We start from the raw sequence: 27,773 nt of genomic DNA on the forward strand, positions 1-27,773 counted from the left end.
TCTCCTCTTTTGTTGTCCTGAAATTCTCTCTGTCGGGCAAGGGAGTCTCGTACAAACAGGACGACAGACTGCGAGACACGGGAAAAGAGAAATGACACGTCCTCAGGCAGCCGCATAACGGTGACACCTGAAGGACCAGGCAGCGGTGAACTTCGAGCCTCCTGATGGGTCCAGCTGGGGGCCGCTGCAACGTGATTGGTCTGAGCCTCTCGTAGGGCAGGCGGAGTGGAGCCAATGCGGGGTCGCAGACCGCCCGAGGATCCACTGGTTGCTGAGTCACCGCCCGACGAGCCCTACCGATGGAGTCTGCTGGCAGCTGCTCATTCGTCCGCTTGATGAGACGGGCGTTCCTGATAGGTTTCACCGGAGGTGCTTGACTGTTGATCATGGGGATGTCGGGTTATAAATAGGGCGGACCGCCCCGGTCTTCTGGATGGTTTCCATCTTCTGACTATCTTCTATCCTAGATTAAAACCATCCGACAATCTCTCTACTACTCACGCCAATCTATCTATCAATAAATGAGTGACCAGAACCCTCGTCTCTCGCAGGAAGGAGTGCCTCTCTCTTACACCACCACTTCCACCACCTCGTCCTCCTCCCCACCTCCCAAAAAACACAAACTGTCCCTCAGCGCCAGCGGCAAGTTCTTCCCCTCGCGCTCCGTCTCTCGCTCGCGCGCTCGCTCCGACTCTCCCACCCCCACCGACCTGCCTCTGGACGTCCCTCGGTCCAGGACTCGTCACCGCGCCGAAACCCTCGACATTCCGCGCAGTCATCCCTCTACTGAATATTCTGCCCGGAGATCTACCAGTCCGCGCCCAATGTCTCCCGCTCAGAGCCAGGACCCGTCCGTGACGGCCCAGAAGCGCGTCTCCGGTTCCTACACCTACTCTCCGCGTCGCAGCGGTGACGACTACCGGCGCTACAGCGGCACGGTTAATCATTATGGCCGCCACTCCAATGACTGGCTGTTTGGGGGGTTCAGTCTGAGAGACACGGTCCGTGACGGCGTTGAGAAGCTGCGCGAATTCGGCGATAAGAGCTGAATTCCTTGGTCTTCCGCTCAACCAAGTTGAGCGGATTAGCTTTTTTTTCTACCCTCACTTGAACCATTCGGATCTTCGAGTTTGTCGGCTTTTATTCCCTCGGAGCCTTTGACTGGCTGTCAACTGTCGGCTCTCATCTATCTACCTCACGCTGGGTCTGTTTTTCCAGACAGACACGGCCCTACGGAAGCGACCATGGGCTTTTATGACGCACTTAGGATTAAGCTCGACGGAGCTACAGCGTCTACGCTTATCCCTGCGCTCAATCTTACAGATGTCATTTCCATGGCCTGGTACCCAAGCACTCTAGCTGAAATAGCGATCATCGGCACAGTTGCCGAACGGCAGAGATGCCGGGCCATCAGTGATGTGTATCATGATTTATGACTTTTTCTTTTATCAACAGATTTGCGGTTTATGTCTTATGAATATTCTCGTTTCTATCGCAGAGTTTAGGTCTCAATGAAAGATGCTTGATGCATATTTTATATCCGGTCAATATTGACGTAGAGTAATTGGGCAAATATTTTTTGAGTTGGTGCCTGAATCGTTCTGCATCGTAGCTTTTCGGCATTAAATCACAAATATTATGCATAAGGATTATTCCCTGGCCAATGCTCTTCACGAAAGGCGGGTCTGCGGTGAGACGGGCATGTATATTTTCTCAGTTATGCAAGTAGCCGAATCTTTTTGAATAGTGAACAGGCTCTCGAGCCATCGCCTGAATACAACTTCTCACCTTTCTACTCGGCTATGACCCATAAGATGATCGAAGGTGAGCCATCCCTCAGGTTACAAGTGTATGACGAAAGTAAAACTCTTATTAAGGCATTAAAACTGGCGTTTTGTAGTATCCAGACTAACATGGCAGATTCAGTCCCATCCCCCGTCTGCTCGTCCTTTTGACTCCAGAGTTCAACCATGAATAATCTTCGCAATCGTGGCATCGTGGCCTCGCTGAGATCAACTCTAAACAATAACAAACCGTAACGATAACTCCTCCGCTGTATAAACCATTGATCGGATTCTATGCGCGCTGCCAGGCTGCGATTTCCGCCGCTGAGATGTCGATGTTTTCGGGGATGAGGCTTTCGAGTTTGGATACTTGCGACGGGGCTGTGGAATTGTTAGCTTTTGCCAGCAAGTGATGGGGCTCATATGAGGTTAATGAGCGATGTACCTGGACGCTGAGAGGGCGCAGCCCCCCCGTGCACGTGGATGACCCCCGAGTCCACATATTCTCGCGTGGTGACTCCACTGGCAGTGGCTGCTCCCAGCATCACCCGTAGCCTGTACCGTCCGGGCTGCGTGATGGTCAGGGGGCTGAACCGCCCGTAGCCATTGTTCGTGTTCCCATTGCGACTGCGCACGCTCGAAGTCAGGGTTCCAATGAGCCCCGGAACGGCCGCCGTCCCAGCCTCGTTTCGCAGTGAGATGTTCACGACCAATTGTTGACCAGGGCTGACTCTTGTGCTGCCGACGGGACGAACAGCAACAATGACCGGCAGGGTGAACGGTGTCCCGGGGCGTACGGCAGTCGGGGGTGAGATCTCGAACGTCATGCCGTATTCGCGACTCGAACCGCCAGAGTCTGCTCTTGTAGCACCTTGGACCATTATGGCGTTGCTGAGAGTTGGAACAAATGGGGAGATGTAAGATAGATAAATAGTCGTGTTGCAGTGCAAACGAAGAAACTCAAGAAAATGGGCTTATGAGAGATTGAGGCCTCCAAAGAAAAGAGCAGTAACGAATGATGGGCTGGAGAAAGATGCAGTCGAGATAGAATCAGCGATGGCCATGCCTTCATATACCTGACTCCCAGAAGTCACCGCATCATGGGAAGCTTGTTGAGGTAGTCGCAATCTGAACCAAGGTAACACTCAAAGGCAGGTAACCTTTTTCTTTTTTTTTTCTTTTCTTTTTTTTTTTTTTTTTTTTTTTTTTTTTTTTTTTTTTTTTTTTTTTTTTTTTTTGCCACCACCGAAGCAAAAACTATTATCGATAGATCTTCAACGGCGAAATCCTACGGATCTGCATTCATCGTACTTATGTTGCGAACATGTCGGTCATTCTATGGTCTTCTGACGTTGGGTACAGATGGGAGCTGCACGATCCTGCAACAAGGGCGTTTGCATGGGAGGGACCCGCAAGTGGATTCGATCAATTGAAAGGAGAGTTTAAACTAGTTTTTTTGTTTCATTATTTGCTTTTTTCTTTCTTTTTCTTGTTTGTTCGTCTGTCTTGAATTGCTGGTTTTATACGCGTCAATCAGGGCCGTGTGGGGAATTTCCCTGCAGCTCGATGGCTACCAAGAGATCGCGTTTGCAATCCCCGGAAGTTTAATTCGAACTGCAAAATGAGACGTCAGATTTGTCTCAGGGACGCTGCATTCTGGGCGAATCTGGCTGGGAGCTTAATCTAGTAACCTTGGCCGTAAGATTGTACCAGAAGTGTTGCGAGCAATTGGATTGCTTCGGCAGCTCCTCTGGTCTTCGTGTCGCTTTTTCGGCCACTACAGGTTTGTTCTCGCCCGCCAACTCGCGATTCCCATACGAGGGAAGCTAGGCTGCGCGCAGGAGCGGTAGAGTTTCCCGGACTTTCTTGGATCAAATCAGGAATGGGTCGTACGCCTCTCCTCTCTCTCCATTCGTCCCCTTGCATGCAGAGATCGTCCCCTAAGATCTAGTTCGAGGTCCGCAAAGAGGGGTGACATGCGCATGCAGCCACTCGCACATTCCTTGGTCGCAACATATTCCCAGTCGAGACCCGAGAAGCTAAGTCGCAATCCCGAGAGCAAACGCCGATCAGACGTCGACCCCAGTACCTGGTCGCCAAATGCTGGGGACCACGTTTTGCCCGATCCGAAACGTGTTCCGCCATGGTAGCAGGGATCCCCCCGTCAGAGCCGGGAAGGGCTGATTGACCTCACTAGAAGGGAACGACCTGATGAGCTCACGGGATCATCCGGGTCACATTTCCAGTGACTCGCGGCATTCCTTGGGGCCAGGTAAGGTGGTCAGTGCTGCAGATTGGAGACGCGGTCGAACGGGTACTTCCTGATGCAGAGATGCAATTGTCTGTCAACAGACGGCAGATCCACCGGTGGGGTGCAAAAAGAAAGGGTTGAGAAAGGGAGAAAAGGAAACATGGCGACGATGGCGAGAAGAGAAGGAGACACTCGATAACCCCAAAGGGAAAGGCGGTGGGGCGGGAGGGCCCCAGCCGCAGGAACTTCGCCACAGATCCCCCTGGGTCAGCCACACTTGTCAATCTCGCATCTCCACCTCAGCCTCTCCTTCTCCCTCTTTCGGTGTCTCCTACATGCTGCGAACCAGCTCCCTGGGAACCGCTGCTCCCGACACAACGCTGCTGCCTGGTTCCGCGAAAGAAAATCTCTGCTTTCCATTTAGAAGATGTTCCTTTCGTCCAGTTTTGGCGCAGTCTTCCTGGTAGATCTCTTGATTCCTTTCTTCTGGGGCTCCACGAGGTTCGTGCGGTGGGTCAACCCAAAACAATTATCGTGAATCTAACCTCCATCGAGTTGTCGGCTCCTTCGCCCGATCATCGTGAGGTCTAGATCCCGGCATGATCGATCGGGTTTTCCTTTCACCCATCAGTAGGACCATGGTTCCTGGTGTCCCGTTCCTCATCCACGCGAAGCACGATCTTACAGCAGCCACTGTCGATCACTCCAAGGCAAGGATGTATGGTCGCTGTCAGGGCCGATAAGAGTATCTGTTCGGCCGAAAGGATGCCGATAAAGCCATTAGCCTCCTGCATCCTCAATCTCAAGGGGAAGGAGGTGCGTCGACAGCGCAATCACACCGACTCTCGTACATTTGACTTGGACTATCACCAGCGTATCCAGTCCTTTAGCCAATACTAGTGCAAGGAACCGTGGGTCGGATCCTTGCAAAGCCAGACTGCATTTCCCGGAACTGCTGCCGAATGACGGCAAACCTACTGCCCTTTGGCCCTTTTTTCGTTTATTATACTTTGGTCTGGAATGGGCCTTTCTATAATGCAAATGCAAGATCGATCGGATCTATACTTCAGCATCGGTATGTGGTCACAAGAACCCGCTCTGATTGGCCCTACGAGCCACACCGAGTGGCTGAGGCAAATAATCAACGGTGCCGATGTGGCGGTGAACTATCAGACCCTTTTCCGGGCTTGTCCTTACTTCCTCGCCCTTCTGACATGGCATACCGTCTGACGAGGGCCCAAATTATTGTCAGCCACAGCGGTTGCTGGGCGATCGTATTGCGTCAACCGAATCAGGGTTTCCCTGTCATCCGACTCGTTGGGATTCAAGCCAATCTCTCCACACTGTGCATTCATTCTCTGCTATTCCCCTTCCAAGTTGCCTCCAGGAATTACCACACCCGTGTTACCGAAGAAAATAGCGCATCTTGAATGTGTACACCGCTCAATACCCGGTTATTCGATATCAATCTTCGCCATTTGAGTAATGACAGCATTTGTTCTGGATTTAGGAATCCGAAACACTTGTGGAACAATTCACATGCGGACGCTTATCACCCCAGTGGATTTCATAGATCTAATACGAGTACGTCCTATCGACGCACTGACTTTCCGCCGTTTTGTTGCAATTAGCATACGAGTCCTGTAAACCCTCCATGAGGCACGCAGATTTGTCAGTGACAAAGTGCTATCGGTTTTTTTCTTTTTGTTCACTTTACTCGCAATCATTACCTATCACAGGATAGACTGTCGAATGTTTGACTCCAAAGGATCAGATTCAGGTCATTCAGCACTTCATTTAATTCGTGGCAAAAACAACCGTCGGTCCGCCCCTTTGATTCTGAACCCGACCCCTTCAGCTGAGGGTAAAGGTGGGCTGAAGACTCACCGAAGACGTACTTTTCATTTAATCCAATCCCTTCTGTCTGGAAAGCCCTACGGTTTCAATGTGGCGCCTCCTCGGCACAAGCCATATTGTCAGTCGGCTGAGTGGGGACTAGGGACTGAAACGAACGAAGTTCTTTTCTACCTGATACAGCAGTCTTCCTTGTCAGCCTCCATGCAAAATACTCTGCGTATGCGTGCGCTCTATAGACTTGCAACACCTTTGCGAAACATCCAATCACACAGCATCTGGTGCAACACTTTATTGGAAACAGGACTAAATAACCTACCCGCACAGGTCTCTGTTTTAGATCAATCACTTCTGGTGATGTGAACGTTACAATCGCAGCTGGGAACCTGCCATAGTGACTTGTTTTTCCGTCTGTGCAACCAGTCGGATGCCAAATCTCAGTTTTGTCAGGAGCCATGCATTCTAGACCGTGTCGATCCGGACAGGACGTCAAACCCAGCATCCAAGGAAATACCAGATCGCGTCATGAAGCGACTGTTTTCATTGGCAACACCAATCCCCCTACGAGGCCGTGGGGATCACAAAAAGCAATTCCCTCGCACCGTGCTAAATATAGCCCTAGCCCTAACATCGGGCCTCCAAGATTGGGTACAAACGACCAGCAAAGATACCAGCCACGCCTACCTTTCATTTGAGGGAATCAAATACCCCACAGCAAGATTGTTTCTATTGCTCTTCTAGGGGTTTTATCAATTTGTCTATCGACTCTTCTGCCCCACGCGCGATTTGATTTTTCTTTGTCCCCTGCGCCCTTCCTTTGTTTGCATTCCCACTTTGCCATCCCTATTCCGAATCCGATTCCGCCCCGGGCCGTGCCACAGCTCAGGTCTTGATGAATGGAAATCCCTAGCTGGGTGGTGATTCGACTATTGAATCGCAGGGCTGCATCCCGCACTTTCATTGCATGGTCGGCCATCCATTTTTCATCGCCTGGCCCTAGGGATGAAAACCTGCTCAAATTGATTGCATTATCGCCGCCAAGCCAAGTTGATCGACGGATTATGTGGCGTTAATGGGGTTTGGACGTCTCGCGTGAGCAAGCCTCGTTTTTGCCGGCGTGGTTGACAGTACCGGGTGGTGGGTATGATGTAATTTTGGACAGGGGCTGGAACCCCCTTTCGGGCTTTCCGTTCAGGTCTATGATTCTGCGCTATCTAGGGGTGTGAAGTCTTATCTTCGGTAGCTCTTTCGCAGGATACGAATTATACGCTACATAGACTCGAGTTCAATCCGAGGACTAAACTATGTGATTGAAAGGGTAGCGGGGAATTGGTTAAGTATGAACACTGGGATCATATCCGTACGGAAGGCCAAAAACAATGAGGCGAAAGAGTGAGGCGGAATAGCTCAATCCTGTCAGATCATCTGAGTTAAGTCGAACGAAGAGGCTATTAATCGCTTTCAACAAGACAAGGGGTAGGAGTGGGGACGTGATCAGAGCTGAAACAATAACTGAATCAATTATGGACATTCCGTAGCCATTCGCCCAATCCGTCTATGCAAGACTGACATGTAGGCGAAAAAAGGACCTGGGGAAAAGAGTCAAGCGAAATTGGCCATTTCTTCCCGCACGTTGTCAGTGATGCACAGGGGTCAGCTTCACGTTCAAAGGCGGCTTTTCCCAGATGTTATAAGCCTTTTGCTCGTCCCATCTCTCACACTCTTCCTCGAATGCCATGTCAAAGTTCCACAGAAGCTTTGTGGCGATTAGACGCATTTCGGCGTAGGCAAGACTGCAAGCGTTTATTAGCTATCGAGCTGAATTACCAGAAAAAGGCAATTCAGAACTTACTTCTTTCCGAGACAGTTCCGTGGCCCATAGGAAAAGGGTTGCAGGACCTCCTTCTTGTCCGACGCAAATCGTGGATCCTTGTTGTCGAGAAGCCATCGTTCTGGGAGGAAGGCATCTGGGTCTGTGAAGTTTGTGCTCGCGCGGAAGGAAGAGTACCATGCAACCGATACGGATGTCTGTTCATTGGATTTGTTAATATCAGTTGGTGGAAACTGCGTAAGAAAATCTTACTTGCTCGGGAACAAATTCTCCGTTGATCAATGCCCCTCCCTGGGGAACTCTTCGGGGAAGAATGGCTGGCACTGGGGGATAGAGGCGGAGGCTTTCTTCGAGAACGGCATGTAGATAAGACAACTTGCCAATAGACATGAGGTTAATGTCCTCATCCTTATCAAAGGCCCCTCTGATCTCATAGAGTAGTTTCTGGTGCACAGCTGGGTTCTTCAACAGATAGTAGACGCAGCCTGAAAGCACAGATGCCGTTGTCTCGCTGCCGGCGATAATCAGAAGGTCTGCGTTGGCCTCCATCTCATTGACAGTCATTCCTTTCTCGTCGTTGTGCCTGAGGACATAAGTCCAGAAGTCAGGCCGAGTAGTCTGTCGGCTCAAGCGCTCTCTGACCTTTTCTCGGCTAAAGTGTTGATGCTTCTCGCGCATTTGCGTCAGCTTTGCCGGCATCAGAATACTCAAAAGGGACGAGGGTAGCATCGTGCGAAATGGTCGCATTAGGCACCCTCCCTTCGCGTTCTGGAAGATACTTGCGACCCATGGATGGTAGCCTTTGTTCTTCAGGCAGGCGAAGGGCTCCCCGAAAGCCAGGTCACCGATAATATCGAAGGTAATATAATTGAACCATTTGGTGACGTCGACAGCCTCGTTGGAGGCGGCAGAATCATTGAGCTGACGCATTAGCAAGTCCACATAATATCGCAAAGTTGGTTCTTGTTCCCTCAATGCGCGATCAGAAAAGGCATGGGCCAAAAGACGCCTCTGCCTTGAATGATTGGCATCGTCGGCTTCTAACAGCATGGGACCGCTTGGGGGGGGATATGTAGAAGTTCATATCTTTGAGAAAAGACCCATCGCCAGACTTGCGGTGGCCGCAGATATTCTTCCATGCCTGTGCATTGCGGTATACGAGCATGTTAGGACCTATGCGCACAACCTCTCCATACTGGTCGTGAAGATCTTTGAGCTTGGAATGCAAGGTTCCGGTGAAGGTCCAGTAAGACTGGCAGAAGTGCGAGAGAGCCGCCAATCTGGGACCGGGATACTTGCTAAGGGGATGGAAATAGATGTTGAAAATACCCCGCCATATTAAAAAGGTGATGGCCTAAATTTAAACATGCAGTAAGACCAACTGTACATGAACCGAGGGGGTGAAGAGAAGCGTTGGATCGGAACCTACCAGCACTGGAGCCCAAAGTAAAGAGAGCCCAAGATATGGAAGCTTAATGTCTGGTATCGAACCCATGACAATGGTTGGGAGCTAGGAACAAGTGACGGGAAGATTGGCCTGAGAGCGTCAGAAGCCCTGCACACACGCCGGTCTTTATACCTCCACCGGGAGCATCGACATAAATTTAATACACCCAGAGCCTGCATATTAGATGCTGGGTGCTGAGAGAAAGATCCTTCCTGTTCTGGCTCCGCAAGCACTTTGCAATCCCATGCAATGAAGGGACTCGGCTCATAGGGGTGGCCCAAAGGTAACCATAGACAGCTATTGCTCCGATGATCTAGACTGCTTGGAAAGGGATACCCCGCGCGACCAGGATAAAGTTGTGACACAGCACCGGTGGTGATCCGAATTGTACAGGATGTGATTTGCAGAGAGTACCACGTATAACCGCCAGGGGTCCACGGTGGGTCGACACCATCCGATTGTATATTAAATGCATCAATGCGGGGAATTCTGCACGACTCCCGCATCGTCAACCAGCTTCGCAGGGTTCACATTGGACCGTTGAGAGGGGTAGGTCTCTAGCTGAGTCGATCACCGTCGATAACAATTCCGTCGAGCGGAGTGGAGCACGGCCGCTGTTGATCTCGGCGGCGTAGCTATCATCCTGCGTCAACATGATGCTGGATGGGGAAACACCACCCCGCGGGCATCTGTTTCCGCGGCATGAATGGAGTCATGCCAAAAGTACGACTTCATCGGATGCAATTGAGTGCTTATCGTCGAAACACTAGTGGCCAGATGGGGTCAGTCCAAGAGTCCTCAACATGCACGGTGTAACCTTCGATGGCTACGCGCCATGACTTTTGCGCTAGTCTTGAATCAGGCCAAGTATGTACACGGGGCCACAAGCCGACCTGACTGACTAGGGTTTATGATGTGTGGATGGTCGGGGAACCGGGAATCGTGTGTCTTCGCATCGGACAGGGAAAAAAGATGAATGGATGGACGATCTCTTGCGAGCAAACGAGATGTGAGGCGAGACTCATGAATCGGCACAGGCCTCGGTGGGACAAGAGGTGATATTCCAAATAAGCGCACACAATAAGGCGGTCATCGATGGAGCGATAGTCGCTTGTGGACAGGAGGATGCAAGAATGAGGAGCGTCCGGTGATTTGAAGGCGAGAGATGGAAGGAGCGGGCACGTGCCCAGTGGCCTGCCTGGGAAAGTTGGAAGTCCAGCATCAACAGCGCAGCGTCAGGCTCTCCCGGCCCTGCATTCCCAGGCCCCCTATTGTTATCAGAATGACTATCGTCTGGCCACATCTTTTGGCATTCATCAGATGGCACCCATCTTTGCCCGGCAATCCCATAATCCCACTCCAGCTGTTCCCCGTCCATCGAAAGGCGCTCCTGCCATTCCCTTGCCGGGCACGAAATACATCAGTCTTAAGGTCCTGCTGCAGCTGTTTGCAGGGACTATCTGTATCTTCTTTCTCGCGGTGTTGTTTTGGAGGCTGGGGAGGTTCTTTCGGCGTTTCACTAAAGATCGAGTGCTCGGGGGAGGAAATATCACCGCCACTCGCTATGCGAAGACTTGGTACGGGTGGATACCATTGCGGCAGCATGAACTCAACAAGGCGCGATTCAAAAGGTGCTTTCGCTGGTTTCGGCATTGGACTTCGTGGAATTCGACCAATGATGATTATAGCTGGGTGTGGTGGGATCCGGGGCAGAAGGAAACCAAAAGTCGCCGCAAGAAACAAGGACCCCTGCGGTTTCTACCAGCTTGCTTTGAGGACTACGAATGCATCGCAGCCGATACTATCTGGAGTCCCTGTTCTCGCATACCGTCCCTGACCAACAGAACGGGGCCATGCTTGCCATTCACAATGTCGGGCGCTCTTCCGACTCACGAGATCACCAGGGTAGCGACTAGGGAGTCATATAGCGTATCCCGATGGAAACATGGCGAGAACGCACCGACGATTCACGAAGAGTCTATAATCCTAGAAACGGGCGGGATCATCATGGAAATCGACGCGCGAAGGATTATCGGCCGCAGTACCGCGAACAAAAGCAGGCGACTGCCTGACGAAACTCCCGCATCAATCGTTGGTAGACGTTTTCTTTCGTTGGACCAATCGTCCCCATTGATGAGAAGCAAATGCCCCGTCACCTTTTTCTCTGACTACGAGCAATCGATGAGATATTGGCAGTCCCTCCCGTGCCTTTTGACACCGGAATTGGTCATACAGAAGATGAAGGAGTACTCACAAGTCTCACGGAATAGTGCGGACATGAAACACGCCAAGGTGATGCCCGAAAGATCTGAGTTCATCCGATGCTCTCGCAAATATCAGGTTTGGTCAGCCCGGATGCAGGTCAAGACTGCCGCAGATTTAGAATACGGCATTGGCAGATCACCTGCGCCCCCAGGAAGCCCTCGTTCCGAGATTCTGAGAAGTCTATCCTCGCAGCAAACCTTTTGTTTGGAATCCACACGCAGAGCAAGCGGAACGATCACCATGAGCATTTCTTCCGGGTCAAGCGAGTTTCTGCGAGCTAGCGTCAGGAAAGCTCGTCCCCGAGAAAGAGCTCAGTTAATGCACCACCAAAACGATGGCCCCGATGACGGAAGCTGGCCCTCTGTGCGCATGTTCACCAGCCCGCGATCCTCGCGTTACTCAACGATTGAAATGGCCCCCTTGAAGTTTCATGAGAGGACTGCAAAGCGTCCGGGATCACAAGCCCTCTTCGTACCCGTCAAAAAGCTCGGCAAGACCCAAAAGCAGACCAGCGAAAAGAGGCTGCAGATGGCTCGCACACAAAGGTTATCTGACATGAACAGGAGGTATATCGCTCCGCAGGTAGTGGTACCTATCAAGCGCATGAGTGATTGGGAAATAAGACTCATAGACGGTGTGGACCGACGGCTCGACTGGCTCTCAGATCAACTTAGTCCGGGACGCAGAGCGTTTCATTTCGCGATGCTTGCCAACCACTGGCTAAACAAGAAAACCTGGATTGTGTATGATCCTCCATCACGGGTTCCGATTGAAGCGAGACGACTACAGGGTGACCCACGATTTAATGTGCCTTATCCGATGCCGGACTGGGGACCGAGGCCCAAGTACCCGCCAGTACATCGCAACACAGTCTACAAACCTCGAATAAATTCCTGGAGAATGGCGATGAATCGGCATCGACAGCATATGGGGCTAACGGATTTCATCAAAGTCGTTGAGTTATACGACAGTTCCAACGATGAACCCCCGGATGGAAGTGTTGACCCGGCATGTTGGATCCTCCGTAGGCCCCCGCAGGGGTTTGGCGTCTCCAAAAAGCAGGAAAACACCTATTACGAAGGGGGAACGGGGTGGCAAGAAACATTCAGGGACTGGCAGAGAGTCCGCCGTGGGTATCGCATTCACAAGGCAATTCATGAAGGTCGGGCTAACCGGGGCCGTGTTAAAGAAATCGGCCATGGTATTGCACGATGTTCTAGAAAGATACAATCCGGAGTTTTCTCACAGCCGTTCAACTCGAATCCAGGAGGAACATAACTTGTCGCAGCTGGGTACAGTCAGCGGAAACTAGGCCAGGCTTTGGGGATTTACTTCATGTTGGGAACAGGTAATGCCTCTCATATTCTTATTGCATGTCGCCGCCAGGTCACGTTCATTCGTTTGCGGATTCTATTGCATTCATTTCGCCATCTTATCTTCGCACTTGTCCGAGCAAACCAGATGGATTACTTTTGATTTGTTTTTCTCTTGGTTTTCGTCTGAGGGGCAAAGCGCTTTCTGATGTGGCCTCAAGCCCCAAGGATGAACATTGTAGATAAAGTCACATTAATCGAGTGCAATCATGCTGTGATTCGCCCAATTGCCAAAAGAAACTCCAATAACCCTGCATACCCCCCGTTTCGAATTTCCGACACTCCCTGGTCGAAGGGGTGGCCAACATGCGCTGTGTAGTGTATCGTACAGTAACAATTCAAATATTTACTCGCAGGGTCGATTTCGTCGATAATCGCCCGTGGGGAAGGATTCTCAACCGTAACAGTCGATTAGAAACCCGGGGGGTTCACTCGCTGGCTGACTCGCGTCCATTTCGGCAGCTCTGTAAAGAAGATCTGTCAGTGTCCGTCGTCCAAGGGTCTTTCATCGAAGTAAGACCCCAAATTGCAGAGGACCTACTGTGAATTCCCTTGCGGTATTTCTTCTCCTTCTTATCGAAGATCGTGTACTTGTCCTTGGGCAGCATTTCCTCCTCGCGCGGCATCTCCTTGTACCAGCGCTCCACCATCTTCGTGGTCTCTCCGTTGCGTTGAAGGGCGGCGCTGACGGTGTCGACGACACGATCGACCGATCGCAAACGCTTCCTCTGGCGAGCCTTCTGGGGGGAGGAGATGCGCCATGGGATCTTCCTGTTGCGGGTAAAGGGATGATTAGCACGGGTCGTAGCTCTGGACGGGCTGCGCAGCAGAAATCTGCGGGCGGATCACGAAGGGGGCATACCAAAGAAGACCCGAAAAGAGGGGCGACGACGGCTTGAACATGATGGCAGGCGGAGGTGATGGGAGAGGGAGAGGGAGATGATGCAGCCAGGCGGCGGAGCAAAGGAAACGGAGGTGAAGACGAGAAAAACCCGTCGGTGGCCCGTGCACCTCCGCGGCCAAAAATCCCGCCGCTTCTGCTCTCTCGCGCTCTCCAGCGGGATTCTTTTGCCTGCGTGTCTCGTCGCCTTCGCCATTGGAGGTGCTTTGCATTGATTTCCTCGAGCGACTTCTCTCTTTTAATGGATTTTCTATAGATCGACCATGTCCCGCGCTACGGATTCCGGCGCAACGGGGGACTCTCCCTCGCTGCCCTGGCAGGCAATGTCTGCGACGACCATCTTTGGCGTCGCGGGCTTGTGTCGTTCGTTCCTGTACATGTGCAGTCGTCCGCAGGTTCACGGGCTGGACTCGTTTCTGGAGGTGCTGGATTCACGGCAGGATCCGTCGCAACGAACGAGGGGGTTGCTGACCGGTATGGTTCTCGGGGTTGTTTGTCCCAATCACAGCATCGGAGCTGACTTAGGCGTCGTCGATAGTCTCGAATCACACCAGCGTGTACGTACATGCGATCCGCGACGCAGGAGAGTGTCTTGACCGTGGTCGCTGACTCCAGCAGGATGGACGATCCGCTCATGTGGGGGTTTCTTCCATTGCGATATAACTTCGGGCTACAGAATTGGACCAAGCGCTGGGGATTTGGAAGTCACGACATCTGCTACCAGACTCGGTATATCCCCTGTTGACCTCGTTGTGGCGTGGCGTAATCGGGGCTGACCACGGGCTATCGGAAGACCGCTGGCCTTGTTCTTCACCATGGGCCAGGTCCTCCCTACGCATCGACTCGCGCACTCGCCCTACGGTGGAATCGCACAGCCCGCCGTCACGCAGGCTATCCGATTGCTATCCAAGGGCCCCTTCCCCGTCGAACCGCACCCTGCGAGACCCGAACGCCAGCATTGGAGCATCCAGAATGTCTGCGTCGATCCGTTTTCCGATCTTCCCACGGCCTACACCACGGATGGGCATGACTCCCACCTAGCGCCATCCGCCTACGCCTGCAACTCATACTCCTGGTTCCATATCTTCCCCGAGGGGAAGATTCACCAGGCGCCCCACAAGACGATGCGTTATTTCAAATGGGGCGTGGCCCGACTCATCCTGGAGGCTACCGAATGCCCCGATGTCGTGCCGATCTGGCTAGAGGGGTTCGATCAGATCATGCACGAAAGTCGCGAGTTCCCGCGATTTCTCCCGCGGCCAGGAAAGGAAGTCAGCGTGACGTTTGGCGAGAAGGTTGACATTGAAGCCATTTTTGGCGAATCGAGGAAGCGATGGCAGGAACTGAAGGCGAAGGCCGAGTTGGCCGCGCCCGAAACCCGTGATCAACCGGTCGGGGTGTTGAGCGACGAGCTGCTGTACGGGAGAGAGGCGGTGGAACTGCGCAAGGAGGTCACGAAGAAAGTGCGAGATCTCGTGTTGGACGTGCGGCGGTCTCGAGGACTGACCGATGAGGATCCCAAGGAAGGCCTGGTGGAAACTTGGATCCAGGAAGGCCCCAAGCGGGAAGGCAAGATGCAGGACGATTCGTGGGTGCGAGATCTATGACCTGGAACGATTGTATATTAGTCAGAGGCAGACCCATTTGTACACAATTTCTCGATCGATTACCTACTTTATAATTAACCATCGTCTCAGCCTCGTCGTGAGTCACTGGTCTTGGTGGCGGGGGCTAAATCTCGCCGACTCTTAATTACTTCGCGCCCGCCTCCGCCGTCGTCTTCCCACTCTTTCCTCTTCACACCATCCTCGATGCCCAAAAAGCATCACAACCACTCCTTTGCAAAACCCGCCAGCAGCGCTCACCATACGCTCGCCTCGTCCGGCCCACGAGGTAGCCACAATGACCGCTTCCGACCGTCGCAGGCGTCATCCGGCGCCGAGTCCTCCGTCAACGATCTGATCAGCCATCTTCGGCGCACCCAAGTGACCCGACCGGCCGGTGAAGATGGTCCCAGAACGCGATTCGGGCATATCGCCTCTCGATCAGTGCACCCGTCCTTACGAAGCGTCCTAGAGCTGCCAGAGCCCCCTCCGCCTCGACCTCGCCCGGGCACTCGCCGCGCTGGAGTCGGCGGGCGACCGCTGAGAAGACTGGCGGGGCCCCCACCCCCGGAGAGCTGGATTCTGGGGAACTCTGCGGGAGATAATGATGAAGAGGACGAGATGGCGACCTCGGAGAGCTCACAAACGGAAAGGATCATCTACCGTCTGGATCGCCTGCCAGGAACAACCATTCCTGAAAAGGGTACGCTCCTGCATACGGTGCTCAAATCCATGGCCTCCCACTGGGCGTGGCATATACAATATGACGGACAATTCTTGGATACCTTGCCCAGCCATATTAAGATGCTACTCCTGAGTTACGTGGGCATTTATGCGCGAGACCAATCGATCGCAGGGATAGTGCATGGTCTGCGACCTTTGTTTGAGAAAGAACCGTTGGATAATCGGGACGAAGAGGACGAAATGGATCGACTTCGGCAGGAATCCGAGGTTGTACGACTTGATTTGAGCTGCGCGATCGGCCGATGGATAAGCATTCATCGACTTTCTCATGAGCTGGTGGTGTCGCGAAGGTCAGGTCCTGAACAGCACAAAAAGGAGCCCGTTCCGTCTTCATGGGATGCGGAGTCTGACGAGGACAGTGGCGAGTTCACCCGCGACGATCGTGGTGCGACTCTCCCCCCGGCACCCAGTCTAGGTCTCCGCTTTCAGAATCTGCGCTATCTTTCTCTGGCACATCCGACTCCAGCAGCTGCGAATTGGAACTCACTCATCAATCTCTTATCGCGTCTGTCGACACTCACTCATCTATCCTTGGCCCACTGGCCGCTCCCAACCGTTACGCCGAACGCCATTGCCCCAACCTCCAGGGTGTGGTCACTCTCATACAGTACACCCAGGGGTGCAACCTTCCAGTTGGATAACGACTGGGCCGAAGCTGCGGGGATTCTTCGGAGACTCGCACGCGCAACGTACTGTCTCAAATGGCTCGACCTCGAAGGTTGTGGGGAGTGGCTCGGCGCTCTGAGCTGTGATAGTGTCGGGCCAAACGGCGAAACGCATACTGCAGGGCCAGAGTGGAACGGTTCGTGGCGCAATATTGAACAGGTTAGAATTGGGCCTGGCTGGCTTCCGCCTATTGATGATAGCGAGCTGCTTCCAGCCTCTGGCCTGGCGGGATATTCTTCCTCTCGATCTCTGGCTACATCCATTCACTCTCCGATCCGAGATGGTTCCGAAGACACCGACCTGCCATGGGACGTCGAACTGGAGCGGATCAAATATCGACGGAGTAAAGAAATGGAACAGTTTAGGGAGACCCTGCAGACTGCCAAGGAGGTCCAGCAACGCGTGCATCGAGTTCGGAGAGAGGGTAAGGGCAAATGGGTGCAGTTCTCTTACGGGCTGGAAGGGCTCGACGAGAGCGTTCTCAAAAAGCTTATTGGCGCCGTTTTCGTACAATTTCTTCCTTGATTTGCTCCTGGTCATGGTGTCGACGTTGGCCGAAGAGTGCTATTTGCATATTCCGAGAAGCGCAACTCTTGCGCTGTCGATGAACATAACTAGAGTAAATATTGTTTGACTAAAACGGCGTTCTCACTAGATTGTAGCAGGCTCATACAATCCAGCATCACTAAGACAATACCAAATCCATTGCCCCGTTCACCGCTTGTCCTCTATTCGTTGACTATGCACTGGCTGCCAGTGAGCTGACAAAGGGGAAAGCTGCACTGCAATCCTTGCGAGGCTAGAATAGTCAGTGCTCTATGGCGCCTATGCGCCTGTTCTCCTTTGCTCCACAATGATCTCCACGTCCACGGGTAAGGCTGCCTGCCGCCTGGAAGAAGGAATCTACCTGCCGTTCAAAATCCGACGAAGTGAAATCTATTCCTTCCCGCTTATCAGCAAGAGGGGAGTAGGCCCAGAAACCTGCCAAAGGTTTGTAAATCCCTCGTTTTCCTTCGGATATTTGGCTTAACCCCGTTTTTAAACGCGAGTGAGTGGCGGAGTAAGGACTAGTGTACTGGGGGCCAGTTCTCGGGCAAAGGAAATCAACTAACTAGAATCTATCCACTTGGGAAATATGCCTGAGAGCCAAGCTGGTACATCGGATCCATGAAGATATAAAATCCCACATGGTCCCAAGTGGGATGTCGCGCATATCGCTCGTTCCACACGGCCAAACAATATACCGTCTCGTTCTCTAGAGAGTGACCTCCAAACCAATCGACACGATGAGCCCGACCTACGAATACGTGATCTGTGGAGGTGGCACCGTGGGATGCGTTCTCGCAAGTCGCCTCTCCCAGGCTGGACACAGCGTACTGGTCGTCGAGGCCGGTCCCGAGGACTACAACGACAAGATCATGAGTCCCGTCGCTGCGCCGCATCTCCATGGCACCGAATGGGAATACAACTTGATGACGACCAAGCAGCCCGGACTGGGCAATCGCTCGGTTCCCAACTACGGCGGCAAACTGCTGTCGGGCTCTAGTGGCATTAACTACGGTCTGTGGACTCGAGGTCACTCCGTCGACTATGACTCCTGGGCGAAGACAGTTGGAGACGAGCGGTGGGATTATGCGAATATGCTGAAGTTTTTCAAGATGACGCAGACTCACCACGATCCGACCGGTAGCCCTGAAAAGTACGGGTTCGATGGGCCGATTTCGACCACGGCTGGGGCTCGTGTCTACCCCCTGCGAGAACCGATCCGCCAGGCATTGCTTGCTGCGGGTCTGGAATACAACCCCGATGCCAACGGCGGCAATCCTCTGGGCTTTGGACCCTTCACAGAGAATTGGAAGAATGCTCTCCGACAACCAGCCAGCAAAGCCTACGATCTGTCCAAAGCAACGGTACTGACGAACTCCGTCATCGCACGGCTGGATTTCGACGACTCCAAGACGGCTACCGGCATCACGCTGACCGACGGGACCCAGTACACGGCGACGAGAGAAGTCCTTGTTACGTGTGGTGCTCTCAAAACACCTCAGTTGCTGATGCTATCCGGCATTGGACCCCAGCAGCACCTCGCAGAGCACAACATCCCCACCATCGCCGATCTCCCTGTGGGAGAAAACTACCACGATAAGATCTCGGCGACCTTCTTCTGGAAGCTACGAAACCCGGAGAAGGGATACGCACTTGGCTCTCCGCTCTTCACCAAGCCCGAGTTTCGGCACGGCAACCCTATGGAATGGGTTGCAACGGTTCCTACGCCACACGCGGAGCTCATCAAGGCCGCCCAGAAGGACCAAATGGACCCAGCAGACCCATACCTCCAGGAACCCCGCGGCAATGTCGAAGTGATGGTCGCCTACGCACCCATCGCCGGTGGTGGTTCTGAATTCCGTGTCCCGGTGGACGGAAACCACATCAGCAGCCCCGTGGTTCTTCTCCTTCCAACCAGTCGAGGCAGTATCACACTCGCAAGTGCCGATCCCGCTACGGATCCAGTACTGGACCCGAGATATCTCGACACCGAGACGGATCGTGCCGCGATACGCACGGGTATGCGAGTCGCCTTGCGCGTTATGGAAACCGATTCGGCCAGGGAGGTTATCGACGGCGAGACACCGCCGCCGGGCTGTGAGCCCCTCACTAGTGCAAGCAGTGATGCGGACCTCGACCGACGGGTGCAGATTGTGGGGAGTAGCTTTTTCCAGAATGGAGGTACGGCGGCGATGGGGACGGTGGTGGATACTCAGTGTCGGGTGAAGGGCGTTCGGAATCTTCGAGTTTGCGATGCGAGCGTGCTTCCCGCGCCACTCGCAGGTCATTACCAGGCTCCCATGTACGCTCTTGGAGAGGCCGTGGCTGCTATGCTGCTTGCTCAGTAGGAATATGTTGTGTATTTCCCTCAACCTTGAATTTGGACCAGTAGCACTCGAAGGAGGAGAGTAATAAGTGTACGGCCATGCAGTGGACCCAAAGTACAAGGCTGAGGCTCATGGAAAACTATCTGGCATCATTTTGACATCAAGTGGGCTACTGCAGCTGAAGATACCCACCACGCCTCCGGGGTTGTTTCGGTCACTGCCGATACAGACTCTTGGGTATCGGAATCCAGCCTCTATGAGCGCTTGATTGGAGCAAATTGCCGCAACTCAATACTTCGCGATGCGTCTGTAAAGTCAATAACGGATGCTATTATTACAGCCGTCCAGCATCTGGCATGGTTGGTGGCAGAGCGTGAATTGTTGCAATGACTCCATGCCATGCAAAACCTCTTTCTATCTCTTTCAACCCAGGTGCAATCAAAAAACTCATCCAAGACTTATTTGTGACCCGCTCATTTTGATCGCCGTCGCCATCTGGATCTTCTCCACCAAAATAACCACTCGACCTTTATGCATGGCGTTCAGTAGGTTTAATGAGCGGGTCCGCCGACGTTGGATCTCAATCTTCTGCGCTTTTAGCTTCAATCCTGCAGACCAAATGATCGTCGATCATCCATGGCCCCGGATGCGGAAGTAGTCAAGGCCAAGAGAACGCCTCATCGACCGAACACCGTGTTGGGTGTCACTGAGTTGGGATAGCAGAATTGCGATGTTCCATTTCTTCCGGATCCGGCTTCATGTGCCATCGAGCTGGCAGTCGCGCGAGACTTTCTCCCAGATGCGGATTCTCCTTAAAAGCAGTTGGCAGAACCGGTGCTCCCTCCGGAATGACCAACTCAATATTCTTTCCATTTGCATACATTCCTGCGCACAGGGCACCGCTTTGACGTATCCAGATCGAAATCCAGGCCATATATCATCTATCACGATGTATAGATTCAAAGATTTAATGCGGGATTTGGTGGGGTTTAAAAGTCAATAACTGTTGCGGTGTGCGAGGTGGACCTCGCTCAACTGAAGCCTCTGAGAGGCCCTGAAACCATTAAACTTTAGTTCAAGGATATCTAGTAACCTAAAAACAACTAAGTTATAGTTCTTTACATATAAAAAAACAGCATAAAATTGGAACTTGGTTACAACGTACTTTGGCTTCCAAATGGATCAGCTTTCTTGACTTGTTCTTCACTTCTTTTCATTCACCGAACTCCTAATCTCATGGAACAGACACCAACCTCGCCACTGAAACAATAAACAAGTCAAGTATCTCCATTGCCTGATCCTCCGTACAGAATGAATCCCAGGTTCGGATATTGACCTCGCAGCCTTGAGACGAGAGGAGTACAGCTATATATACGTCGTACTGGTGAGACTCACAAGTTAGCGGGTGTCCCCCATAATGGACCACAGTGGGCATGTATAGAATTTCAGTGCTAGGCTGGGGTTGCGGTACGTACCTCGCTTGGATCATCCTCAAAGATAGTCTCAATGGTCACCTTGCGTCCGCTGTTAGACGTTGTCGCGGGTGGTATCTGCTCCGAAAACGCCGCGTGCACGGAAAGACAGGTATTGAAAAAGGGGTCTCGGGCATTGCCGCTGTTGGCACTAGATTGCAGAGGAGGAAGAATATCCAGTAGTGAGCAGTGTTGGTATTTCACACGTTGTTTCATCTCCGTTTGGTTCGCCCGAAGAACATCAGACATAGATCCCGACCCGGGTGGTTTAAAGTCAAGAAGGCATGGAACGAGATTGAAAAGCGGGCCGATAACTTCGAGGCTATGTAGCAAGGGGATATCGCGGCCCGAGAGTAGGGCCCCGAAGCAGACGGAGTCAGAACTCGTGTATTCCCTCAGTACCATTCCCCAGGCTACCTGGAAGATGTTTGTTAGGGTTAACTCGTGCGCCGAGCAGTACCTGTGCAGAGACTCCGGGTCTGGGAGCTCTTTCTGGAGAAGCCGGAGCTGTCGATGTTTTGCGGTTGAGTCGCTGGTGAGCATGCTCTCAAGAACGCAAGGACGCGCTCGAGCCATAGCTGGCTTCCAGTACTGCCAAAGCCCGTCTTGCTGTTGTTGGTCTCTCAGATAGGATATATACTGGCCGTACTGTGGGCCAGCACCAGCCGGTAAATCCCCCTCAACAGCCAACGCGAGCTCTTTCAGCAGCTGAGAGATGGAAGTCGCATCTAGAAGACATTGCCTCGCCTCGATCTTGCAGAATACACGGCCGTCATGGGTAGCAAGAACGGCGAATGAGACATTTGCCGGGAATTGACTGTCTTGCTGTGGAGACCTTAAACCTCGCAGCCTCGAAACCACACTGTCGAGGCACAATGTTGAATCTTGTAGATGATCGTCGCTATGACTGAGTTGACAAACTGGGATGGATTGCTCCGGCTGCTTGATGACTACGAACATGTAACTGGGCGATTCGCTGTGTGGCTGTGGCAACTCGACAACGGTGCTTCTCAGGACTGAGTGGCGGCATACGAGCTGACGCCATGCACTGGCCACGCTATAAGGATCAAGTCTGCGTCCGGACGTATTCTTTACCTCCAAAAGGAGACAAAGTTTGTGGTCCGCAGCTCGCCCCGTTTGGCCCTGGATAAGTCCCTCGTGGGCATTTGAGCAGGGATAGACATCCTCTACCCTGTCATACCCCTTTCCCCCGAACCACGAGGATGCTAGACGCTGTATCAGGGGCAGGTTCTCGACAATTGCGGTCTTGATCTCTAAATCCTCCCTCTGGGAAGTCTTTGCCGACCCCTTCGGTCCTTCTAGAGCTTTCTTCAGTACTAGTGCGGGAGTGTCCCTCTCCAGGAAGTCCGCCATCCCTATAAAGAAGCCCTGTTTTCTCAGCCCCGCAAGAAGCTGCATCGCGGAGACAGAGTCGCCTCCAAGCGAGAAGAACCTGTCGTCTAGGCTCACCAAGCCAGGGTCCAGCCCGAGGGTGTCCGCGAAAACGTTGCAGAGGAGTCGCTCTGCATCGGTTGCAGGCATCCGCTTCTCTTCGCATTTCTTACCCCCCAGTGACTCGAGGTAGTCCCTCCCCAGCTTGGACGCTTTGCTGCGCAGCAGCTTGCGGTTTGCCTTTCCGCTTGGTGAAAGTGGCACGAAGCCCAAGGGGATAATTGCGTGGGGGATCATGTACCGCGGTAGGGCACGGAGGAGGTGGTCTCGTAGAGCAGCATTGGTCGCATTGCTCTCCGGCGAACTAGGGAGAAACAAATCGTCATCTTCGCCTGTTCCGTTGGTGTGGTAATCTGCAGCCGGCCTTGCCTTGCAATAAATGAACAGAAGCAGCTTGGGTCCACCCAGACCCTGCGTCTTTACCACATCGGCAATCGCCATGACCCGGTCAATCGCCTTCTCCGCCTGATACTCGATCTCGGCGAGCTCAATGCGCTGCCCTTGCAGCTTCACTTGCATGTCCTTACGTCCAAGGTACTCAAGGGTATGGCCACCCTTCACGTATCGAACGAGATCTCCGGATTTATAGAACCGTTGTCCCGCGCTGCTGGCAGAGGTTCGGCCACCTCCACGAACATGTCCACCGACGGACCACAGGAGGTCTTGAATGAACACGGAGTCTGTCTCTTCAGGTCGATTTAGGTATCCTCTGCCCACAATCGGCCCTCCAATAACCAACTCCCCGACGGCACCAAGCGGCATGAGCTGGTTGTGGTTTTCGGGGCTAACAACCCAACACGTACCCGCGACGGGCTTGCCAATATCGAACGGATTGGCAGATGGCTTGAGATGATCTGTAATCGTGCTGAGCAATGTGCACTCCGCAGGCCCGTACCCACAGATGAGCCGAACGGCGCTCGACCATGTCTTGACATCAGACGCGGACATTGACTCGCCCAGGAGGAGGACTGTGCGGACACCGGTTATGTCGGTTGGCGACAGCAGGCGGATAACGGACGGCGTCAGGATAAGAGTATCCACCTCTAGGCGATTGATGACGCCGGCAAGGTCGGATATACGCTCTGTCTCGGAGGGGATACAGACACAGCCCCCAACCACGAGAGGGTATAGGAGTTCCATGACGGAGATATCGAAGGCAGGCGACGCAAAGAATAGGACGCGCGAGTGCTGAGTCAGAGACATCCTCGTGCTGTAACCCTGGAAGGAGGCGTGGAACATCCCGTGCTCTATAATTACGCCCTTAGGTGCCCCTGTTGACCCGGATGTGAAAGCCACGTACATCGCGTGGGAAGGGGCGATGATGGGATTGTGTGCGTGATAACTGGTTTCTCCCACCATACAGGCTTGTGTTTGACTCAGATCGATAACTCTCTCCACAAGTCTTCCGCACAGATCACTTTGTTCCGCTGTCGTCAAAATTAAGGGAGGGTGGATCTGATCGCAAATATTCCTCAGCCTCTCGACAGGAAAGGTAGGCTCAAGCATAGCAAAAGCCCCTCCTGCCATCATTACGGCGACAGCAGCAACAGACTGCCACTTCGATCGCTCCATGCAAATGGGTATGATGGTCTCTGTACCGACCCCATACCCCTGGAGGCGCAGCGTAAGCGAGCAGGCGTGTGTCAGGAGCTCTCCATACGTAAAGCCTCCGTCCCACGAGCGTACGGCCTGCGCCCGCGGCTGCAGCCTGCAGTTATCGAGGATTGTATGGACCGCACATTTAGGTTCGCCGGTAAAACAGGCTTGTTGGTTCCACTGCTCGATCTCCGCGCGCTCGCTGTCTGTACATAACTGGATTTGACCGACTTTGTTCTCGGGGTGCCGAGACACAACATCTAGTATGGACTCCAGGTGATCTAAAAGGCTGTTGGCCTGTTGCAAGGAGAGAACTGCGGCATCAAAGAACGCAACGAGGTTGATGGAGCCGTGCTGGTCTGGCTCTGCAATGATGGTCAACGCATGGGAGCAGAAGTTGCGAATCTCCTCATGATTACTCGACACGCTCTGCATAAGCTCCGACTCAATGGCCATAGACTGCGGTTGAATGATTAAAAGGTTCTGAAAGTTGCAGGCCAGCGCCGCTTCGGGACTAAACGTGCGAATCCGCTGCATACCGATGTGCTGATAGGGCACCGAGGCGATCGACTGGGCCGCGATGGCGCCTAACATTCCATCAATGGACATGTCCAGTTGGAGGTCAACTCGCAGCGGCAACGTCGCAATGGTTGGTCCAGTAATTCGGTCAATCCCCCGAACAGGCGCGTGGCGGCCGCTCTCCACCACGCCAATGACGACGTCAGTACAGCTTGTTTGCGCGGACACGACAAGTGCCCAGGCTAGCTTTAGCATGGAGGGGACTCTGTGGTGCATATAATGACCAGTGGCCTGCGCGGGCAGGGCGATCCGACGAGACGCGTGACGGAACGAACCTGAGGCCCGGCTGCCTTCTGGCATTGAGGGATATGGGCTGGCTCTGAGGTCCTTGAACGTCGATGTCCAAAACGTAGAGGCTACATCCAAGTCCACGCTTGAAATGTACTGGATGAATGAATCGAATGACGGGGCGGGGGGCAACTGGTTCCCAGCATATGCCTTGTTCACGTCCTCGAGGAGTTGCAGGAAGCTCCATCCGTCGAAGATTGCGTGGTGCATGTCGAGAACAAGCATCGGTGATGACTGTTGAGTGATGAGGGCAAATTGCGCCAATGGCTTCCTTATTGGATCTCGATTGGCGTTTAACTTTTCTTCAACCTTGCTAAGATCTGTTTCGACTACCCAATGGATGGTTTCGTTCGAGACGATCTGGCGAAGCCTTCCACATTGGTCTTCCACTATCCTGGTTCGCAAAATGGGGTTGGCCCGTACAACCATCTCCCATGCTTGCTGAAATCGCTCGAGAGGCACCGACGGCGAGATCTTGAACACGAAGCGGCCTGCCATAGAGTTGCTTTGCTGTAACGCGAGGGCGATGAGCGCTTCTTGCATCGGTGTACAAGGAAGGATCTCCTCGATGATGTCTGGCGGTACGTCACAATCAAGCTTTAAGGAACCCAGCATAGGGATAAGCGTATCCTCGCCCTCACCACTGCTGGATGAGGCAGGTGTGATAGCGCGTGTTGATGGAATGGTCGGTGTCATCAATGCCAGCTCACCCAGCGCCGCGCAAGTCTGAAGCGTAAAGACATCACCGGCGGTGATGGAAATTCCAATCTCCCGAGCCTTGGACGCGAGCTTAATCGCCGTGACCGATGATCCACCCAGGTGAAAGAAGCTCTCGTCGGTTTTAATTGTCTTTGCTGGGCGTCCGAGTAGTTCGGCGAAGAGTCCCTGGAAAACGATCTCGCCACTGTTCTGCTGACCACCGGGCAGAAGCTCGGAGAAGCTAGTTGCCTGGTCGATTGTGAATTGGATGTAAGACTCGCCCAATACCTTTAGCATTCGCCGGTCCAGCTTACCTGTGGGCGATAAGGGGATCTTCGTGATCGGGATGTAAAACGAGGGGATCATGTAGGAGGGCAGAGCTCTCTGGAGCCCGGCGCGAATCTCCAGCCCCAGCTGCACAAGATTCGTGTTGTCAGGGTCTAGTTGTGCAGACGACGAAGAGTCCGAGTAGTTGGTCGTTCCTGGCTCTGCGAGATACAGCGCAATCGACTGTGCAGCATGGTCATCACCCGCAGAAACGCCGAGGACGTCCGCAACCGTGGGCAATCCGGCTTGGATGGCGCTGACCTGGCATTCAATCTCCCTGAGGTCGATCCTCTGCCCAGAAATCTTCACCTCCGTATCTCGCCGTCCGATATACCGCAGTGAGCCGTCTGGCCCGTACTGCACCATGTCACCGGTCAGATAGAATCTTTGGTCGCCGCCTACGTTGAAGGCTGAGGCCCAGCGTGGACTCGTCACGAACCGCTTCTCTGCTGGCCGATTCAAGTAACCCCGTCCCACAATAGGCCCGCCCACCAGGAGCTCTCCGATGGCCCCGATAGGCGCGAGTTGGTGGTAGTTTTCCGGGTTCACAACCCAGCACGTCCCACTATAACTCCTCCCTATGTTCGTCGGATCTGAGGCGCGTACCTCTGCCTGAATCGTTGTAACGACGCTGCATTCTGCCGGCCCATACGCATTGACTAGGTGGACGTGCTCAGACCAGTACTCGATATCCGAGGGTGTCATGGGCTCGCCTCCCAGAACGAGCGTTTGAATCGATGGACATCGGTCCCGGGGTAATAACCGCGCAACGGAGGGCGTCAATTCTACCCAGTTGACATCGAGTTGATTGATAATATCAGCAATGTTGCCGAGACGCTGCTCCTCCGACGGAATGCATACGCAGCCCCCAACAATCAGGGTCGTGAGCAATTCCTGGATACTGATGTCAAAGGCGTAGGAGGCAAATTGCAGGACGCGGGACTGCATATCCAGACCCTGGAATCTGCTGCTCATGATTGCGTTCGCGCAAAAGGCGGCGTGTTCGACAATTATCCCCTTCGGGCGTCCCGTTGAGCCAGATGTGTACGCGATATAGGCTGGATCATGCGGAGCTGTTTCGGGTTCTATAATGGTGCCATTCGCATGAGGCAGCGATGTAGGCTCCAGGCTGATAGGGAGAACCAGTAAGGGAGCCCCCAGTCTCTTCGCCAGAGAACATTGAAGCGCGGAGGTGACGACGACCTTTGGCTGAATATCCCGACACATATCTTCCAGCCGCGCAAAAGGGTGGGAAGGATCTATCAAGACAAAAGCAGCGCCCGCTCTTAGGACGCCCAGCATCGCGATTCCGGTCCAAATAGACTTTTCGAAGCAAAGGGGCACCGCGTCACCAGCGCCGACCCCAAGTCGTTGAAGCGCTCTTCGGACAGATTCTGCCCGTCGATAAACTTCCCCATAGGTGATAGACCCTTCAGGTCCTATCATGGCCACCGAGTCCGGCCGAGCAGCGCACTGACGCGCTATTAGTGTATCTATCCGCTCTGCAGGCTGGTAAAGAGCGCCTATATGGTTCCAGTTTGTGATTGTCCGAATGAAGTGTGGGCCTAGCAGATCCAGATCGTCCACTGTTGTTTTCGGACACTGTGCGACCAGTTCCACCATTGAGGCCAGTGTTTTGATGATTGCCGTTCCATACTTTCGGCATATAAAGGAAGGGTTGTACCGAAGGATCAGACGCTCTGATGATCCCCACTCCGCCGATTCGGCGGGATATATGACAGCCACGTCGGTCGTAGAGAGCAACAT

General features: G+C 53.2%; 10 protein-coding genes across 10 annotated transcripts; 6 read left to right on the plus strand and 4 right to left on the minus strand.

Annotated features, from left to right (window-relative positions):
* Positions 1 to 422: 422 nt before the first annotated feature.
* Positions 423 to 1,527, plus strand: P170DRAFT_433358 (uncharacterized protein). The gene has a single exon (XM_024848471.1). It carries the CDS (start codon positions 522 to 524, stop codon positions 1,047 to 1,049), a length of 528 nt encoding a protein of 175 aa, XP_024711187.1. The 5' UTR covers positions 423 to 521; the 3' UTR covers positions 1,050 to 1,527.
* Positions 1,528 to 1,915: 388 nt separating this feature from the next.
* P170DRAFT_372255 (uncharacterized protein) lies at positions 1,916 to 2,912 on the minus strand. Its single transcript, XM_024845197.1, has 2 exons — positions 2,230 to 2,912; positions 1,916 to 2,165 (listed from the first exon to the last, which is right to left on the minus strand). Exons 1-2 carry the CDS (start codon positions 2,663 to 2,665, stop codon positions 2,077 to 2,079), a joined length of 525 nt encoding a protein of 174 aa, XP_024711188.1. The 5' UTR covers positions 2,666 to 2,912; the 3' UTR covers positions 1,916 to 2,076.
* A 1,837-nt stretch (positions 2,913 to 4,749) lies between these two features.
* P170DRAFT_52174 (uncharacterized protein) lies at positions 4,750 to 5,626 on the plus strand. The gene has a single exon (XM_024855251.1). It carries the CDS (start codon positions 4,998 to 5,000, stop codon positions 5,463 to 5,465), a length of 468 nt encoding a protein of 155 aa, XP_024711189.1. The 5' UTR covers positions 4,750 to 4,997; the 3' UTR covers positions 5,466 to 5,626.
* Positions 5,627 to 6,421, plus strand: P170DRAFT_52163 (uncharacterized protein). The gene has a single exon (XM_024855250.1). It carries the CDS (start codon positions 5,788 to 5,790, stop codon positions 6,250 to 6,252), a length of 465 nt encoding a protein of 154 aa, XP_024711190.1. The 5' UTR covers positions 5,627 to 5,787; the 3' UTR covers positions 6,253 to 6,421.
* Positions 6,422 to 7,525: 1,104 nt separating this feature from the next.
* Positions 7,526 to 9,215, minus strand: P170DRAFT_443582 (cytochrome P450; the record flags this gene model as incomplete). The annotated part of the gene is made up of 5 exons (XM_024850562.1): positions 7,526 to 7,682; positions 7,742 to 7,917; positions 7,973 to 8,777; positions 8,821 to 9,074; positions 9,150 to 9,215. 5 exons carry the CDS (start codon positions 9,213 to 9,215, stop codon positions 7,526 to 7,528), a joined length of 1,458 nt encoding a protein of 485 aa, XP_024711191.1.
* Positions 9,216 to 10,487: 1,272 nt separating this feature from the next.
* Positions 10,488 to 12,710, plus strand: P170DRAFT_396642 (uncharacterized protein; the record flags this gene model as incomplete). The annotated part of the gene is made up of 2 exons (XM_024846129.1): positions 10,488 to 11,857; positions 11,945 to 12,710. 2 exons carry the CDS (start codon positions 10,488 to 10,490, stop codon positions 12,708 to 12,710), a joined length of 2,136 nt encoding a protein of 711 aa, XP_024711192.1.
* Positions 12,711 to 13,216: 506 nt separating this feature from the next.
* Positions 13,217 to 13,708, minus strand: P170DRAFT_471286 (mitochondrial 54S ribosomal protein mL60; the record flags this gene model as incomplete). The annotated part of the gene is made up of 3 exons (XM_024852826.1): positions 13,217 to 13,269; positions 13,347 to 13,576; positions 13,668 to 13,708. The coding sequence occupies 3 exons, from the start codon at positions 13,706 to 13,708 to the stop codon at positions 13,217 to 13,219; spliced, it is 324 nt and encodes a 107-aa protein (XP_024711193.1).
* Positions 13,709 to 14,325: 617 nt separating this feature from the next.
* P170DRAFT_443584 (uncharacterized protein) lies at positions 14,326 to 17,245 on the plus strand (the record flags this gene model as incomplete). Its single annotated transcript, XM_024850563.1, has 3 exons — positions 14,326 to 14,435; positions 14,500 to 15,298; positions 15,530 to 17,245. 3 exons carry the CDS (start codon positions 14,326 to 14,328, stop codon positions 17,243 to 17,245), a joined length of 2,625 nt encoding a protein of 874 aa, XP_024711194.1.
* A 761-nt stretch (positions 17,246 to 18,006) lies between these two features.
* On the plus strand, positions 18,007 to 19,614 carry P170DRAFT_344601 (GMC family oxidoreductase; the record flags this gene model as incomplete). Its single annotated transcript, XM_024843473.1, has 1 exon — positions 18,007 to 19,614. One exon carries the CDS (start codon positions 18,007 to 18,009, stop codon positions 19,612 to 19,614), a length of 1,608 nt encoding a protein of 535 aa, XP_024711195.1.
* A 1,213-nt stretch (positions 19,615 to 20,827) lies between these two features.
* Positions 20,828 to 27,629, minus strand: P170DRAFT_396655 (acetyl-CoA synthetase-like protein; the record flags this gene model as incomplete). The annotated part of the gene is made up of 2 exons (XM_024846130.1): positions 20,828 to 20,974; positions 21,069 to 27,629. 2 exons carry the CDS (start codon positions 27,627 to 27,629, stop codon positions 20,828 to 20,830), a joined length of 6,708 nt encoding a protein of 2,235 aa, XP_024711196.1.
* Positions 27,630 to 27,773: the final 144 nt, after the last annotated feature.

This window comes from Aspergillus steynii, assembly GCF_002849105.1.
Source record: "Aspergillus steynii IBT 23096 chromosome Unknown P170scaffold_1, whole genome shotgun sequence".
NCBI classification, from domain to species: Eukaryota; Fungi; Ascomycota; class Eurotiomycetes; order Eurotiales; family Aspergillaceae; genus Aspergillus; species Aspergillus steynii.

Excerpts from the sequence above, each read along its gene's own strand:
- P170DRAFT_433358 (XM_024848471.1), top strand. The coding sequence starts at position 522 with ATGAGTGACCAGAACCCTCGTCTCTCGCAGGAAGGAGTGCCTCTCTCT.
- P170DRAFT_372255 (XM_024845197.1), bottom strand. The coding sequence starts at position 2,665 with ATGGTCCAAGGTGCTACAAGAGCAGACTCTGGCGGTTCGAGTCGCGAA. Across the intron at positions 2,166-2,229 it reads TGCGCCCTCTCAGCGTCCAG|CCCCGTCGCAAGTATCCAAA; the intron begins GTACATCGCTCA and ends ACAATTCCACAG.
- P170DRAFT_52174 (XM_024855251.1), top strand. The coding sequence starts at position 4,998 with ATGACGGCAAACCTACTGCCCTTTGGCCCTTTTTTCGTTTATTATACT.
- P170DRAFT_52163 (XM_024855250.1), top strand. The coding sequence starts at position 5,788 with ATGTTTGACTCCAAAGGATCAGATTCAGGTCATTCAGCACTTCATTTA.